Below are 18727 nucleotides of genomic sequence, written 5' to 3'. Positions count from 1 at the left end.
CACACTATGTCTCCCTGCTATATGGGGTTACACACAACTACAGTGCTGCCTATCTGATATCATATATCTGGCATATACACTTTATCTGGCACACTATGTCTCCCTGCTAGATTGGGTAACACACAACTACAGTGCTGCCTACCTGATATCATATATCTGGCATATACACTTTATCTGGCACACTATGTCTCCCTGCTATATAGGTTACAACTACAGTGCTGCTTACCTGATATCATTAAATGGGGCACACTATGTCTCCCTGCTATATGTGGTAACACACAACTAGTGTTGCCTACCTGATCATTAAATGGGGCACACTATGTCTCCCTGCTATATGTGGTAACACACAGTGCTGCTTACCTGATATCATTAAATGGGGCACACTACGTCTCCCTGCTATATGTGGTAACACACAATTAGTGTTGCCTACCTGATATCATTAAATGGGGCACACTATGTCTCCCTGCTATATGTGGTAACACACAACTAGTGTTGCCTACCTGATCATTAAATGGGGCACACTACGTCTCCCTGCTATATGTGGTAACACACAACTAGTGTTGCCTACCTGATCATTAAATGGGGCACACTATGTCTCCCTGCTATATGTGGAACACACAACTAGTGTTGCCTACCTGATATCATTAAATGGGGCACACTATGTCTCCCTGCTATATGTGGTAAAACACAACTAGTGCTGCTTACCTGATATCATTAAATGGGGCACACTATGTCTCCCTGCTATATGTGGTAACACACAATTAGTGTTGCCTACCTGATATTATTAAATGGGGCACACTATGTCTCCCTGCTATATGTGGTAACACACAGTGCTGCTTACCTGATATCATTAAATGGGGCACACTATGTCTCCCTGCTATATGTGGTAACACACAACTAGTGTTGCCTACCTGATCATTAAATGGGGCACACTATGTCTCCCTGCTATATGTGGTAACACACAGTGCTGCTTACCTGATATCATTAAATGGGGCACACTACGTCTCCCTGCTATATGTGGTAACACACAACTAGTGTTGCCTACCTGATATCATTAAATGGGGCACACTATGTCTCCCTGCTATATGTGGTAAAACACAACTAGTGCTGCTTACCTGATATCATTAAATGGGGCACACTACGTCTCCCGGCTATATGTGGTAACACACAATTAGTGTTGCCTACCTGATATCATTAAATGGGGCACACTATGTCTCCCTGCTATATGTGGTAACACACAGTGCTGCTTACCTGATATCATTAAATGGGGCACACTATGTCTCCCTGCTATATGTGGTAACACACAACTAGTGTTGCCTACCTGATCATTAAATGGGGCACACTATGTCTCCCTGCTATATGTGGTAACACACAGTGCTGCTTACCTGATATCATTAAATGGGGCACACTACGTCTCCCTGCTATATGTGGTAACACACAACTAGTGTTGCCTACCTGATCATTAAATGGGGCACACTACGTCTCCCTGCTATATGTGGTAACACACAATTAGTGTTGCCTACCTGATATCATTAAATGGGGCACACTATGTCTCCCTGCTATATGTGGAACACACAACTAGTGTTGCCTACCTGATCATTAAATGGGGCACACTACGTCTCCCTGCTATATGTGGTAACACACAATTAGTGTTGCCTACCTGATATCATTAAATGGGGCACACTACGTCTCCCTGCTATATGTGGTAACACACAACTAGTGTTGCCTACCTGATCATTAAATGGGGCACACTATGTCTCCCTGCTATATGTGGTAACACACAACTAGTGTTGCCTACCTGATATCATTAAATGGGGCACACTATGTCTCCCTGCTATATGTGGAACACACAACTAGTGTTGCCTACCTGATATCATTAAATGGGGCACACTATGTCTCCCTGCTATATGTGGTAAAACACAACTAGTGCTGCTTACCTGATATCATTAAATGGGGCACACTATGTCTCCCTGCTATATGTGGTAAAACACAACTAGTGCTGCTTACCTGATATCATTAAATGGGGCACACTATGTCTCCCTGCTATATGTGGTAAAACACAACTAGTGTTGCCTACCTGATCATTAAATGGGGCACACTATGTCTCCCTGCTATATGTGGTAACACACAGTGCTGCTTACCTGATATCATTAAATGGGGCACACTATGTCTCCCTGCTATATGTGGAACACACAACTAGTGTTGCCTACCTGATATTATTAAATGGGGCACACTATGTCTCCCTGCTATATGTGGTAACACACAGTGCTGCTTACCTGATATCATTAAATGGGGCACACTATGTCTCCCTGCTATATGTGGTAACACACAACTAGTGTTGCCTACCTGATCATTAAATGGGGCACACTATGTCTCCCTGCTATATGTGGTAACACACAGTGCTGCTTACCTGATATCATTAAATGGGGCACACTACGTCTCCCTGCTATATGTGGTAACACACAACTAGTGTTGCCTACCTGATCATTAAATGGGGCACACTATGTCTCCCTGCTATATGTGGTAACACACAACTAGTGTTGCCTACCTGATCATTAAATGGGGCACACTATGTCTCCCTGCTATATGTGGTAACACACAGTGCTGCTTACCTGATATCATTAAATGGGGCACACTATGTCTCCCGGCTATATGTGGTAAAACACAACTAGTGTTGCCTACCTGATCATTAAATGGGGCACACTATGTCTCCCTGCTATATGTGGTAACACACAACTACAGTGCTGCCTACCTGATATCCTCCAGTGACTTGTTACACTCCTTCTTCACTGTAGCTTCATCACAGAGGTGCAAGAGACATCGTAAGGCCTGGATGGAGCACATCGTGTCTCGACCATCTCCTGGCTAAAATAAGCAAAAACAACAACTTTACTTTCAAAGATACAGAAGATAAATGAGCAAATTAATATTGGTAATATTGGTTTGTACTGTATTTGATAAAAACTAGAAATTTGATTGAAAATAAGAGAACAACATTTTTTTATTGATACATATACATGTAGGTTTTGTAGCACTGAAATTCCAACAATCACGCAAATAATTCTACCAAGCCATAGAGATTTTTTAAAAGATCATAAGCACGTGTACAGTACCTTTAGGGCAAAGTCAAACAGTTTCAGCAGGTTACTCTCTCGGTTTTCTCTCTTCACCAGATGAATGATCCTACAAAAAAATTGTTATGTTGATACACAGACCATAGTTTCCCACTGAGAACGTAGAGACAGAAACTGAATGAACTATATGTAGTCTTTATAAGGGGTAATATGGCACACAAGCATTGAAGTGTAGTGGGAATACATGTGGTCTTCATTAGATGTAATACAGTACAAGTGTAGTCTGGCTGAACAGCATGTAGTCTTCATTTGGTGTAATAGGGTGCACATAGTCTAGTTGAACTACATGTAGTCTTCATTTGGTGTAATATGGTACACATAGTCTAGTTGAACTACATGTAGTCTTCATTTGGTGTAATATGGTACACATAGTCTAGTTGAACTACATGTAGTCTACATTTGGTTTAATACGGTACACATAGTCTTCATTTGGTGTAATATGGTACACATAGTCTAGTTGAACTACATGTAGTCTTCATTTGGTGTAATATGGTACACATAGTCTAGTTGAACTACATGTAGTCTTCATTTGGTTTAATACGGTACACATAGTCTAGTTGAACTACATGTAGTCTTCATTTGGGGTGATACAGTACACTTATTAGTCTGGTGGAACTACATGTAGTCTTCATTTGGTGTAATACTGTACACATAGTCTAGTTGAACTACATGTAGTCTTCATTTGGTGTAATATGGTACACATATAGTCTAGTTGAACTACATGTAGTCTTCATTTGGGGTGATAAAGTACACATATAGTCTGGTGGAACTACATGTAGTCTTCATTTGGTGTAAAACATAACACATATAGTCTAGTTGAACTACATGTAGTCTTCATTGAGTTTAATATGGTACACATAAAGTCTGGTGAAACTACATGTAGTCTTCATGTTGGTTAATTTGGTACACATATAGTCTAGTTTAACTGCATGTATTCTTCATTTGATGTAATACAGTACACATAGTCTAGTTGAACTACATGTAGTCTTCATTTGGTGTAATACATTACACATATAGTCTAGTTGAGCTACATGTAGTCTACATTTGGGGTGATACATTACACATATAGTCTAGTTGAACTACATGTAGTCTTTATTTCGTGTAATACATTACACATATAGTCTAGTTGAACTACATCTAGTCTTCATTTGGTGTAATACATTACACATATAGTCTAGTTGAACTACATCTAGTCTTCATTTGGAGTGATACATTACACATATAGTCAGGTGGAACTACATGTAGTCTTCATTTGGGGTGATACAGTACACATATAGTGTGGTGGAACTACATGTAGTCTTCATTTGGTGTAATACATTACACATATAGTCTAGTTGAACTGCACACGTAGTCTTCATTTGGTGTAATATGTTACACATATAGTCTAGATGAACTAAATGTAATCTTCATTTTGGGTGATACAGTACACATATAGTCTGGTAAAACTACATGTAGTCTTCATTGAGGTTAATATGGTACACATAGTCTGGTGGAACTACATGTAGTCTTCATTGAGGTTAATATGGTACACATATAGTCTGGTGGAACTACATGTAGAGTTCATTGAGGTTAATATGGTACACATAGTCTGGTGGAACTACATGTAGAGTTCATTGAGGTTAATATGGTACACATAGTCTGGTGGAACTACATGTAGTCTTCATTGAGGTTAATATGGTACACATATAGTCTGGTGGAACTGCATGTAGAGTTCGTTGAGGGTAATATGGTACACATAGTCTAGTGGAACTACATGTTATCTTCATTTTGGGTGATACAGTACACATATAGTCTGGTGGAACTACATGTAGACTTCATTGAGGTTAATATGGTACACATATAGTCTGGTGGATCTACATGTAAGCTTCATTGAGGTTAATATGGTACACACATAGTCTGGTGGAACTACACGTAGTCTTCATTGAGAATAATATGGTACACATAGTCTGGTGGAACTACACGTAGTCTTCATTGAGGTTAATATGGTACACATAGTCTGGTGGAACTACACATAGTCTTCATTGAGGTTAATATGGTACACATATAGTCTGGTGGAACTACATGTAGTCTTCATTGAGGTTAATATGGTACACATATAGTCTGGTGGAACTACATGTAGTCTTCATTGAGGTTAATATGGTACACATAGTCTGGTGGAACTACATGTAGTCTTCATTGGGGTTTGTTTGGTACACATATTGTCTGGTGGAACTACATGTATGATCAGATCACTGAGAAATAAACTCATTTTTAGTGGAGTACCTTTATTGTTTACAAATAACTAGGACCTGACCTTCTGAAATTGATCTCCTCATCTGAGTCTTTCACTTCAATCATGGACTCAGCAAACTTCAGGTTCTCCAGGCTGAATGTCATTGTCTAAATACAGGAACAAGAAACTTACACATACACTCATTAAGTGCACTTACATGTAAAACAAATACACTTAACAAGTGCACTTACATGTAAACATTATCAAAAAGTAGGAATACTTTTGATTTTGTCAGGATATTCAAATGAAATGATACATTTGAACAAGAGCAGTGGATGCCAATGTTCGGCTGATGTTTTTTCTCAGTAAAAAAAAGGCATAACTTATCTTATTACAACAAATCTTATAACAAGAGCAATGGGCCTTGCTTCACATGTGCTTATTGTCTCTGGCACGATCTATACTAATTTCATTTGAATACCTAAGGTTTTCCAGTTATGGCCATGGTTTAAGTTTTCCCTTGCCAACGACGAAAACTACACAAAACCTCATCATTTTTATTTGAAAAACAGACCAGATAATAAAACAAGCAAATTCGTTGAATTGATATCCCCCCTGATTGGGATAAGTCAAAGAATGGAAATCAATTGTTGGTGAAATATATATATATGAGTTTGATTGCAACTGTTTAAAATAAGAAAAATATTGTATATAATGTAGCATTTAGAATTGACCAAGAAACCTAGTTTATGACTCCATGTTACCCAGTTCGAAACTAATCTAAGATTTCATCAAGACAAACATTTTGATCAAGTTTCATGAAGATTGGTCCAGATATATTGCAAAAAATATAGCCCCTAGAGTGTCCACAAGGTTTTTTTTAAGATTTGACTCAGTGACCTCATTTTTGACCCCACATGACCTACTAGTTTCAAACTATTCCACGATTTCATCGAGGCAAAAATTCTGATTAAGTTTCATGGAAATTAGAGCCGATGTATTGCCTCTAGAGTGTTCCCAAGATTTCTGTAAGATATGACCTAGTGACCTAGTTTTTTACCCCATTTGACCAATTTTAAAACTCTTGTAAGATTTCATTAAGGCAAACATTCTGACCAAATTTGAACATTACAGAGTATTCAATGTTTGGTTAGGGACACAATTTTTCAGAGATTTCACCTACTGACCTGGTTTCTGACCCCATGTGACCCAGTTTCGAACTATTCAACAACAATCAAGGAAAACAGTCTGATTAAGTTTCATGAATATTAGATTGCCTCTAGTGTGTTCCCAATGTTTTTTCTAAGATTTGACCTATTGTCCCATATGACCCACTTGCAGTCGAAATTTAACCCAAGAGAACATTCTGGCCATGTTTGAACATAATCCGACCAATCACCACCATAAAATAGTTTCGGACAAGATTTTTGAAAAATTTGACCTAGTGACCTAATTTTTTATCACATGTGACCCAGTTTAGAACATGTCCAAGAGTTCATCAAGGAAAACATTCTAATCAAGTTTCATGAATATTAGACCATACATAATGCCTCTAATGTGTTTCAAAGATTTTTCTTAAATTTGACCTTGTGACCTACTATTTACAGTTGTCCATATTTCATCAAGGGGTACATCATGACCAAGTTTGAACATAATCCGACAAATCATTTCCATTCCGGACAAAAAAATTCTAAGATTTGACCTAGTGACCCAATTTTTGATAATATATGACCCAGTTATAAATAAGTCCAAGATTTCATCAAGGAAAACATTCTGATTAAGTTTTATGAATATTTGACCATGTATAATGCCTCTAGTATGTTCCGAAGATTTTTCTAAGATTAGACCTAGTGACCTAGTTTTTAACCCACTTTTACAAGTGGTTGAGATTTGATCAAGGGGAACATTCTGACCAAGTTTGAACATTTCTGGACGGACGGAAGGACGGACGGAATGACGGACGGACAACGCCAAAACAATATCCCCATCTTGAAACCTTTGCTTCGGCGGGGGATAATTAAAGTGCAGTTAGTAAACAACAACAAATACAATGACAGGAATAAATGTTTATAATATGTTTTCTGGTGGTTTATAGAGATTCATCAGTGAAATAAAAATGATATTCCACTGTTTTAAAACTTAAGCCCTTTTTTCTATTTATATCAAACATCAGCACGAACAGAACTAGGACCCAATATCAACGTCATTATAAAAATGACCCTCCATGGGCAAAATGCCTTTTAATACTACATTAAGGCATATAAATGAACAAAAATTTTGCGACGCCACTCATGAAATATAACTTTTGGTGCTCACTTGGTGATATATTACGATCATACACTGAAACAAACATTTTTCCTCTTTATCATTTGTTGAAGAAATCTTATATTATCTCATTACTACTCATAACTCAAGGTCTCATACTGTGTCGGACTCCTGCTGTGCTTTTATCCCTGCCTGTAACCACTTCTCAATAAGTGAGTGCTGGATCGCGTCCAGGTGGATGTTGTTGATGTGAGCAATCCTCTCTGCAGCTGTGTGAATATCTGGAATAGGAAGAGATTGAAATTAGCTATACATTGGCCAGCATAAAGGTTCCTGGTACCCCGAAAAATATTCTTACTGAAAAAAACAACTAGCATTTTATTCAACTTGCTGGTTTTTATCCTAAAATCCACATAGAATACATGTAATATCTACAAAAAACACTTTATTGAATCAGCTATAATTGAGGCTTCACTTTATACCTGGTCTCTGTGTGGAGCAGTCCCATGCCGTGTCGGTGATGCTGGGGTGCTCGTATAGGCGTTGTATGAGCTGGGAGGGCCGGTCTGTGGCCTGCAGTAGCTCCGCCTCCCCAAGGCTGTTCAGGCACAGGGCCTGAGCCGACGCCATTTTTTGCCAGTGGCTACGGAACTTCAAGTATGCCTGCATCGCCTTCTCCTTCTTGGCACTCTGGGGATGAAGAGAAAGAACTTCTGTAATATCCATGCGGCTGTTGTTTGTGTGTTTAAGTATAGCTTGAAGACTACATTTGAAAATCACTATGGTTTAGTTGTCATAATTCAAATTTCAAGCACACTGGATAGGCATTTATGGTGAAATTGGGCATGCTGGAAAATTCAATCTGGCACCCTGGAAAATTCAATCTGGCACCCGTTTGTTGGATGTGACACGCTATTTCTTTTTTCTCTTTTATGTTTGGTTTATGGAAATAACATTATGACATTTCAAAAAAGCACAATTAAATATTTCATTATATTTTTTTTCGTTATTATTTAAACCCCAGGTACGCAACTTCATTACCTGAACAACATTCCAAGTTTTATGACTCTAGGTGTAATAGTTTGGAGTTTTGATCGACCAAAGTCCAGAAATGCCAATTTTGGCTAATCCAATGGCCATAACTCCAGGCTTACTAATAGCAGCGGGAAACAAAAACCCAAGGTGCACAACTTCATCACATATATAACATTCAACCAAGGTTTCAAGACTCTAAGTGAAATACTTTTTGAGTTTTGAATGACAAAAGTTTGCATAATACTTAAGGACGGAATCACAGACATTCTAACATATCAACCTTCGTTAGGTATTTTCTAGGGATGCAAACAAATATTCGAATATTCGTTCAAACGTTTGGTATTCGAATGTCAAAATTGGTATTCGAATATTCGATTTTTTGTTGTTGAATTAATAGAATAATGACACCTTTTGCTTACATCTCTGTTGTTGTGTATAAAGTTTGTTTGTCTTGTTTTTACAACGATTGGCCCATAATGCCAGAGGTGTATATATGATGACAATACACTTAACACGCGTCATGTGTCATTTAGAGACATTTCGTCGGGTACTAGAAAAAGTCCCCGTAATATTACAATAACTGCATGACCGTATAAGAAAAGTGACAATCAGCAATTTCAACTATTTTCGGTATATTCAAATGCCAATTAAGGATTTAAGGAATCGGCCTTCACACCAATGTGTGCAAAATTATGTGTGCAAAATGTGTCTTGGCTGCAAATTAAGCTGGGCAAGATTGCTCAAATCGCTGTTATGATGATATAAATGACATGTGCTACAAAGATGTAGATGCATGTATTTGCTTTAAACTCTTTCCTTGTATTGATATAATGTTCATGCTTTGAAATGTAACTGTATAGTACAGCGTTTTAGGATATATTTCCTCTAGTGTGCACTAGAAAAGTCAAAATCCACGTATATTTTCGTTTTATTAGGTTACTAGTTCCCGAGTTGGTTTGTTTTTTCCATAGTTATATTTAGTAGAGGTCAATCCAAGAACAAGGCTGCTTGTCATACAGACGCATCACACCATTTGACCAGGAATCCATCAAATTCCACATTGTGTACGAATATGAAGGTGGTGGAATGGAATTATTCAATTCTTTTTTGTTTTTGTTTGTTCAAAATATATTGTTTTTCTTTCTGAAAATGGGGAATTTCTGAGGTCATTTGGGGAAATCAGGCTACGACGAAGTAGGGTTAAAATGCAACGGCTACTATTTTAGCGAATAATATTAGTTTACTATAACTCCCTATTTATGTATTTTGGTAATCGAATATTCGATCGAAAGAATTACCGAATATTCGAATATCAATTTTGCCATTCGTTTGCATCCCTAGTATTTTCCCATTACTTCCCATTATAAAAATATACCCTCTTATGCCCTACTATTAAACCCTAACCAACAAGCGCTATCTAACAAATTTATGTCCTATACATAATGAAGGAATTAGTACCCACTATATACCCATTCTTGTGCAGACAGAAGGATACACGGAAGGACAAGAGCAAATCTATATGCCCCTCCCCATGTGGGCACACAATGTATGGTCAACATTCAGCCTGGACAAGGTTCAGTCCGGACAGATGGACCCACATACACAGAACCTGCTACACGCCGATGTCATCATAGTGAACCTTTACGGTAAGTTTTTTTTTTAAAACTCCTATAATGGATAGTAAAGATACAGCCCTGACAAGGTTCAGTTCTATCACCAGTTCTTATTTTGACATTTAACCTGTAAGTGTGACCTTGACCTTTGAGGTACAGACCAGGGTCTTGTGCGTGTAACACCCGTAAAAATTTGTGAACCTTCATGGCAAGTTTTTAGAAAATCCTATAATGCATGATCAAGATACAGCCTAGACAAGGTGCAGTCCTGATGGCCGCACTTACGCACATACATTGAGCTGCCATTGTGACAGCTATGTCAAGCTCACCACAAGCGGGCTCAAAAAACCCATCCCTAACCCTCCCTACACCTGTCACCTTGGGCTCACCTCATCAGGGATGCTATGGTGCCACAATTCAGCCAACTTGATGCACTGATCCAGAACCAGCACCTTCTCTGAGCCTGGAATAAAAGGTAAACAAACGGATGGGTTACTGGAAAATATAGTATAAAATTGAACTGCAATGTTAAATGCTGATCACATTGCAAAAAAAAATTCACCTTGGAAACCGTAATGTTTGTGTACACTGTCGCAAATTTACTTTCCCAGACTCAGTATCTGTTATGAATCATTGAGCCAGGCATACTTCTTCCTTTTTTTTGTTCTTTATAATTGATAAAGGTTTGCTGGGGCCCATTGACTGCATTATTGCTTGACCCTGCCATATGTCCTATCATGACTTACATGTTTATTTGCCAGAAGGGACATGATTTATAAGTGGCTGAAATTACAGGTCACCTTGAGACTGCCCGGAGATGAATTTTGAATTTGTAATAGTAAGTCCAACTGGAGTAAATTCAACTAGAAATGTGACCCTATCAAGAAAGCATTAATTCAAATGTCTGACAAGGATTGTTACCTAGTGGCAATTTGTTGACCATCCACTTGGCACAGGCCAGGGAGCTCTCACAGTTCTTGATGCTGTGTAACACCTGCTGTAGGTCCTGAATGACAAGAAATAGAAGTAATGTGTGTCAATATACATGTATGGTGTAAATGATAACCTACACAACAATTACTTGAAAACTGCATTCAAATCCTTGTCCTTAAAGACTGTCAATTACAGTTAGAGCAAGGACATGAGGGATATTTTCAAAGCCTTTATCTCCGTAAACAGAATAGAAACAAGTACTGTAAGTACTTATAAATAAAACTTACAAACACTGTACTTCAAAGCAGTCCTACAGCAAATTAAAATCTATTCATACACAATTACCTGTAGGAAGGCGCTGTTAGCCTGGTCAGGCCTCCAATGCCAGAGGGACATGTCGGTGCCAGCATCCGGGGAGGAGAAGTTCTCCGTGTACACACGAACCATGTTCTGTACAGCTGTTAGACAGATCTGGTCCGGAGACAGCTAAAACGGGAATCCTACATTGTACATGTGTATATTACAACTTAAGCCTTTGTGCATTAAGATTGTTTCTGAAATTGGTTGTTATATTTCAAGCAGTTAAGGTTACATGAACTGTTGGGCAACTTAAGCAAATTTTAAACTATGTGCCCATACATCCCATACATGTATCTATTGTATAAAAAATACAGAACATGAAAATCAGTTGTACAACAAAATAATTTAAACTCACCGTAAGAAGTTTAGCAATCAGTAACCAAGTGTTGACAGTCTTCTTCCTCAGTTCTGGTGCTGCAAATATACAAACCAAGTTTAAGAAATGTTTTAATTATAAAAAATTCAAGGACACATAAATGAATAATTGTTTGTTTCAGTGAGACATAGAATATTTTTTGTTGAGTGAGCACCGCAATACACATATAGAGTGTGTTCAGATTTGATTTAGACCACAAAATAGTTCAAACTTGAAAACAGTGACCGATATTAAAATGTCATTTCCCTATTAAAATAACAGTGTGATATCCATTTTATATCACTGATGAATTTCTATAAGCCACCAGAAATAATATTTTTACAACAAAAATTGTAATACAGATAAATGATACACATGTAAATGAGATAATGAATGATAACACGATACAACAACAAAGCTACAACATTTTACATTCATGCATACCTACTGATGATTTACCAAACACTTCCCAAAACACCAAGGAACAATCATGAGAAAGTAATGAACATGTACGTAATTGTAGATATTTGTGTACATACTAATGATTTTCCATGGATCTCCATGCAGGAGTGGATGGAGAGGCAGCCTAGTCTTGCTCTCTGGAGGCAATGAGGCCAGGAACATCTGTGACTGAAACACGCATACAGCTCTCCATGTAGTTTGTGGTATTACAGAGCAACTATCCTATTAAACTTTGGTGAAGTTTACACATCAATGTTTGCATTTTAAAATTTATCCTTCCTATTTATAGTATACCATTTTTAAATAACAATATAAATTTTGAAGTTAATGATGATGCTGAAATTTTCACTATTCAAAAGTCTGTTTTAGGTGTTTGCTATTCTTTTGGTAATGACAGCATGTATGATTGACCCACCTCTTTCTTGTCACCACCAATCTTGAACTCCGTCTCATACTCAGAAGGGGAGGACACCCTTGTGTAGATCATCAGGTGCTCCAGTAATTGCAAACCCTGGGGAAAACAACATGCCAATTAAAAAAAATGTTTGATGTACATACCGGGTATGGAAAGTGATATGTGTATGGGAGCCTGTGCAAGTCAGGAATTAATGATTGAGTACTTTTGCCTTTAATTAATAGGAAATGCTCTCAAAATCATAATGTATGCGGTTAGCTATACATATTGGTATTAGGCATTACATATTTACAGAATTGTCGATGAGATATGAAAATGAAACTTTAAGTGCCCTTGATTCACCTTCTGTACAGGAATGTCTTCGAGCTCCGGGCCGGGCTGGGTCTTCATCACTTCCAGGCAAAACTTCAGTGTCTCATAGTCATATGCGCTTGTCCTATTTGAGATTTAAAAATGTGATAACTCGATATGCTAGGAGTACAGTTCTAGTTCACTGCACTTTCTCTCATTGCTATATATCCACTATATACCAAGTTTTATTCAAATCAGTACCTTCCAAGATGTGGCACGGACCAATACCGACAATGAAAAATGGAGATGAAAACTTGATAAATATGCTTGAAAGGATTACGATTCTTGTGCACTTCACTTCCTCTCATTGCTATCTATCTATATACCTGGTTTCATTTAAATCCCTTTAGCACTTCCCAACATATGGCCCGGACAAACACCGAAAATGAAAAATGGAGATGAACACTTAATAAATCTACTTGATAGGATAATGAGAAAATGGTTAAGGAGAAATAACTTAATAAATATGCTTCATATGATTACGGTTCATGTGCACTGCACTTCCTCAGATTATTATCTATCTATATTCCAGATTTCACTTCAACCCAATCAGTAGTTTTGAAGTTATTCTCCGGACAAGATTGTGACGGACGGACGGAAAGATGGACAGACAAAGGGGCAACTATATGCTTATCTACATTTAAAATGCCTGAGAATCTAAGATTAATATTTGTTGGCCTTACAGAAGATGCTTACAGCAAGATACATTGAATAACCACTTCATGTTTCTTTGAAAACTTCTGTGAAGATTATCTGTTATTTCTTAATGACTGCAACAAACCTGTAGTAGATTTTCTTGATCCTTAATACAAGCTGATCCTGGTTTTTTACCCTGGTGATGGCCTGGTATGCCCGGGCGATGTTGGAGTTCCGGGCTTCTGTTTCAGGCTCGCTGGTGGCTCCAGGCACAAACAGGTGGTCAAGATATAACAGCAGGCCCTCATCCTCATCCAGCTTAAACGCCCTGTGAAAAATAATAAATGGTGACAATGCCTTGCTAACAACTATTTTCACGCTAAGACTTTTACCTTCATCAAATTTAATGCTTTTTTGTTTTTTTATATGTGAGGGCACCAACATACACCCTGCCTTGTCAACTAAAGAACTATATGATTCAACAAAGCAACTGCCAGGAAATTGGTCTAATATAACTCACTGGCAGAACTCTGTGACCAGCTTGGTGTCGGCGGCAGGATTCTGAGCTATAGCAGGTAGCAGTTTGGTCTTTTCGCTGTTAGGACCCAGAATGGCATCTCGGAACGATATCTGTAACATGTTGAGCGTACAAATTAACGTAACTCCTTTTTTATTATTTCAAAGAATACCATAATCATGTACAATATCTACTTCCAATCCTTAATAAAACCATTTACTCAGCATCATTTTTTAGTCAAAAGCAGTAATAGACCTTAAATGATATGCATGTATATCAAACCACTTAACATCTACAAGAGTGAATAGGCCCATTGCAAAAAAAGGCTTGACTACTTATAGTTTTAAGCTAAAACCCCTAAAAATAAACAACAAGAAAACTGCAAGGTGTGCCAGCACTGTTTGTCTCTGTTAATGTCTGGCATAACTAAAGAAATACTGAGTGATGACACTTCCTGCATATTCGCTACCTAATATGGTGCCAAGCCTATGTAACTGTGAGGAAATACACCAAGTTTCATAGAAATATTTTGAATACTTTACCAGTAAAAGTCAAAATTAAAACTTTTGCATGACAAAGATAACCAACAATGACAACAACATCCGATGCTTGTATCATATTTTTTTTCGGTCCAACAAGGCACATAAGTCAACACTAATTTAAGTTAAGGGTAAAGGGTCTTGCTACACATGTTAGCATTGTCAATTGCAACATGTGTACTAAGCTGCATATGCAAATTTTGAATAGTTATTGAGTTATGGGCAATGTTAAAGTTTATGCATGAGAGTGCTGAGGGCTATGACAATATCTCAACTTTTTTAATTCGAAAAAGACCAGCTAAGAACACCATGGCGGTTGCTGACCTTCATCTTGGAGAGCCTGTGACCCCAGGTGGCATTGGCCTCAAGGTCCTGACAGCTGCTGATCATGTTCACCTCCTTCAATATCTGACCCAACGCCTGACCTAGTGATGCTACCACCTGTCAAGATATGTAAAGCATACATACATAATGCATTGGTTTATATCAGACAATGAACGACACAATGTCAACTTTAAACCTTGAGACATATTCACCACCTTCAATATCTGACAAACCGCTTAAGACAGCGATTTCCCAATGCACATATGGAAACTGCTATGTAGATATGGTAAGTAAAATGGAAATTCCAGGTTTAAGGTTGGGCCCCTGGGTCCACTTGTTATCACAGTTTATCTGTATATGGGTAAAACCGCAGGTTTTGAAATAATGTGAATGCATGTATATAAATAATGTGAATGCACGTATAAGGGTATAACTTAACTGCAGTTTTTGAAAATGTGAATGAACGTATAAGGTTATAACTTTACTGCAGTTTTGAAAATGTGAATGCATGTATATGGGTATAACTTTACTGCAGTTTTTAAAATAATGTGAATGCATGCATATAAATAATGTGAATGCATGTATATGGGTATAACTTTACCGCAGGTTTTGAAATAATGTGAATGCATGTATATGGGTATAACTTTACCGCAGGTTTTGAAATAATGTGAATGCATGTAGATGGGTATAACTTTACCACAGGTTTTGAAATAATGTGAATGCATGTATAAGGGTATAACTTTACCGCAGTTTTGAAATAATGTGAATGAATGTATATGGGTATAACTTTACCACAGGTTTTGAAATAATGTGAATGCATGTATAAGGGTATAACTTTACCGCAGTTTTGAAATAATGTGAATGCATGTATAAGGGTATAACTTTACCGCAGTTTTGAAATAATCTCAATGAATGTATATGGGTATAACTTTACCGCAGTTTTGAAATAATGTGAATGCATGTATATGGGTATAACTTAACCGCAGTTTTGAAATAATGTGAATGAATGTATATGGGTATAACTTTACCGCAGTTTTGAAATAATGTGAATGCATGTATATGGGTATAACTTAACCGCAGTTTTGAAATAATGTGAATGAATGTATATGGGTATAACTTTACCGCAGTTTTGAAATAATGTGAATGCATGTATATGGGTATAACTTTACCACAGGTTTTGAAATAATGTGAATGCATGTATATGGGTATAACTTTACCACAGTTTTTAAAATAATGTGAATGAATGTATATGGGTATAACTTTACCACAGGTTTTGAAATAATGTGAATGCATGTATATGGGTATAACTTAACCGCAGTTTTGAAATAATGTGAATGAATGTATATGGGTATAACTTTACCGCAGTTTTGAAATAATGTGAATGAATGTATATGGGTATAACTTTACCGCAGTTTTGAAATAATGTGAATGCATGTATATGGGTATAACTTAACCGCAGTTTTGAAATAATGTGAATGAATGTATATGGGTATAACTTTACCACAGGTTTTGAAATAATGTGAATGAATGTATATGGGTATAACTTTACCGCAGTTTTGAAATAATGTGAATGCATGTATATGGGTATAACTTTACCGCAGTTTTGAAATAATGTGAATGCAGGTATAAGGGTATAACTTAACCGCAGTTTTGAAATAATGTGAATGCATGTATAAGGGTATAGCTTTACCACAGGTTTTGAAATAATGTGAATGCATGTATATGGGTATAACTTTACCACAGGTTTTGAAATAATGTGAATGAATGTATATGGGTATAACTTTACCACAGTTTTTGAAATAATGTGAATGCATGTTTTAAATAATGAGGATGCACTTATAAGGGTATAACTTTACCGCAGTTTTGAAATAATGTGAATGCATGTTTATGGGTATAACTTTTCGCAGTTTTTATAATAGTGTAAACGCATGTCTATGGGTATTACTATACCGCATGTTTTGAAAATGTGAATGCTTGTATATGGGAATAACTTTACTGCAGTTTTTGAAATAATGTGAATGCATGTATATAAATAATGTGAATGCACATATAAGGATATAACTTTACTGCAGTTTTTGAAAATGTGAATGCATGTATATGGGTATAACTTTATTGCAGCTTTTGAAAGTGTGACTGCATGTATAAGGATATAACTTTACTGCAGTTTTTGAAAGTGTGATTGCATGTATAAGGATATAACTTTACTGCAGTTTTTGAAAGTGTGATTGCATGTATAAGGATATAACTTTACTGCAGTTTTTGAAAATGTGAATGCATGTATATGGGTATAACTTTACTGCAGTTTTTGAAAATGTGAATGCATGTATAAGGGTATAACTTTACTGCAGTTTTTGAAAATGTGAATGCATATATAAGGGTATAACTTTACTGCAGTTTTTGAAAATGTGAATGCATGTATAACGGTATAACTTTACTGCAGTTTTTGAAAATGTCAATGCACGTATAAGGATATAACTTTACTGCAGTTTTTGAAAATGTGAATGCATATATAAGGGTATAACTTTACTGCAGTTTTTGAAAATGTGAATGCATGTATAAGGATATAACTTTACTGCAGTTTTTGAAAGTGTGAATGCATGTATAAGGGTATAACTTTACTGCAGTTTTTGAAAATGTGAATGCACGAATATAAATAATGTGAAGGCACGTATAAGGGTATTACTTTACTGCAGTTTTTGAAAATGTGAATGCATGTATAAGGGTATAACTTTACTGCAGTTTTTGAAAATGTGAATGCATATATAAGGGTATAACTTTACTGCAGTCTTTGAAAATGTGAATGCATATATAAGGATATAACTTTACTGCAGTTTTTGAAAACGTGAATGCATATATAAGGGTATAACTTTTCTGCAGTTTTTGAAAATGTGAATGCATGTATAAGGATATAACTTTACTGCAGTTTTTGAAAATGTGAATGCACGTATAAGGATATAACTTTACTGCAGTCTTTGAAAATGTGAATGCACGTATAAGGGTATAACTTTACTGCAGTTTTTGAAAATGTGAATGCATGTATATGGGTATAACTTTACTGCAGTTTTTGAAATAGTGTGAATTCATGTATATAAATAATGTGAATGAATGTATATGGGTATAACTTAACTGCAGTTTTTGAAAATGTGAATGCATGTATATCAATAATGTAAATGCATGTATATGGGTATAACTTTACCGCAGGAATTTAAAAAATGTGAATTCATGTTTATGTGTATAACTTTAGTGCAGGGAAAAATGTGAATGCATGTATATAATTAATGTGAATGCATGTATATATGGGTAAAATAATGTGAATGCACATAGATCATAAGATGGGTATAACTCTACCACAGATTTTGGTATTGTGAATTAATGTATATGGGCATATCTTCCTACCTTCAGTTTTTTATGACTGCTTTGTGATGCGGTCTTGGTGAGGCGGAGCATACAGTCCATCACCTCCCGTTTAGGCCGTGTGGAGAGATACATGAACGCCAAATGCTCATCCACACGAGAACCACTGAATATCTGTAGGGATAAAGAAGAGTTAAAAAATAAGAAGAAGATATCATGAAT

The 18727-nt window shown here is 36.7% G+C and overlaps 1 protein-coding gene across 1 annotated transcript in view; it reads right to left on the bottom strand.

The window, feature by feature from the left end:
* Positions 1–18727, bottom strand: part of LOC128207371 (kinetochore-associated protein 1-like) — a 73785-nt gene that overhangs the window by 10781 nt on the left and 44277 nt on the right. The window contains exons 40-55 of the mRNA XM_052910249.1: positions 18548–18679; positions 15152–15268; positions 14292–14401; positions 13917–14099; positions 13127–13220; positions 12785–12880; positions 12447–12537; positions 11908–11966; positions 11538–11678; positions 11181–11265; positions 10649–10722; positions 8094–8301; positions 7771–7892; positions 5428–5513; positions 3114–3183; positions 2753–2865 (exon numbers count right to left, since the gene is read on the bottom strand). Of these exons, the coding sequence (XP_052766209.1) occupies positions 2753–2865; positions 3114–3183; positions 5428–5513; positions 7771–7892; positions 8094–8301; positions 10649–10722; positions 11181–11265; positions 11538–11678; positions 11908–11966; positions 12447–12537; positions 12785–12880; positions 13127–13220; positions 13917–14099; positions 14292–14401; positions 15152–15268; positions 18548–18679 (1781 nt within the window). The remainder of the gene's footprint in view (positions 1–2752; positions 2866–3113; positions 3184–5427; positions 5514–7770; positions 7893–8093; positions 8302–10648; positions 10723–11180; positions 11266–11537; positions 11679–11907; positions 11967–12446; positions 12538–12784; positions 12881–13126; positions 13221–13916; positions 14100–14291; positions 14402–15151; positions 15269–18547; positions 18680–18727) is intronic.

Source organism: Mya arenaria, chromosome 11 (genome assembly GCF_026914265.1).
Source record: "Mya arenaria isolate MELC-2E11 chromosome 11, ASM2691426v1".
Classification (NCBI taxonomy): domain Eukaryota; kingdom Metazoa; phylum Mollusca; class Bivalvia; order Myida; family Myidae; genus Mya; species Mya arenaria.
Note: the sequence above shows the minus strand (reverse complement) of the source record. Positions and strands in the feature narration are given on the sequence as shown.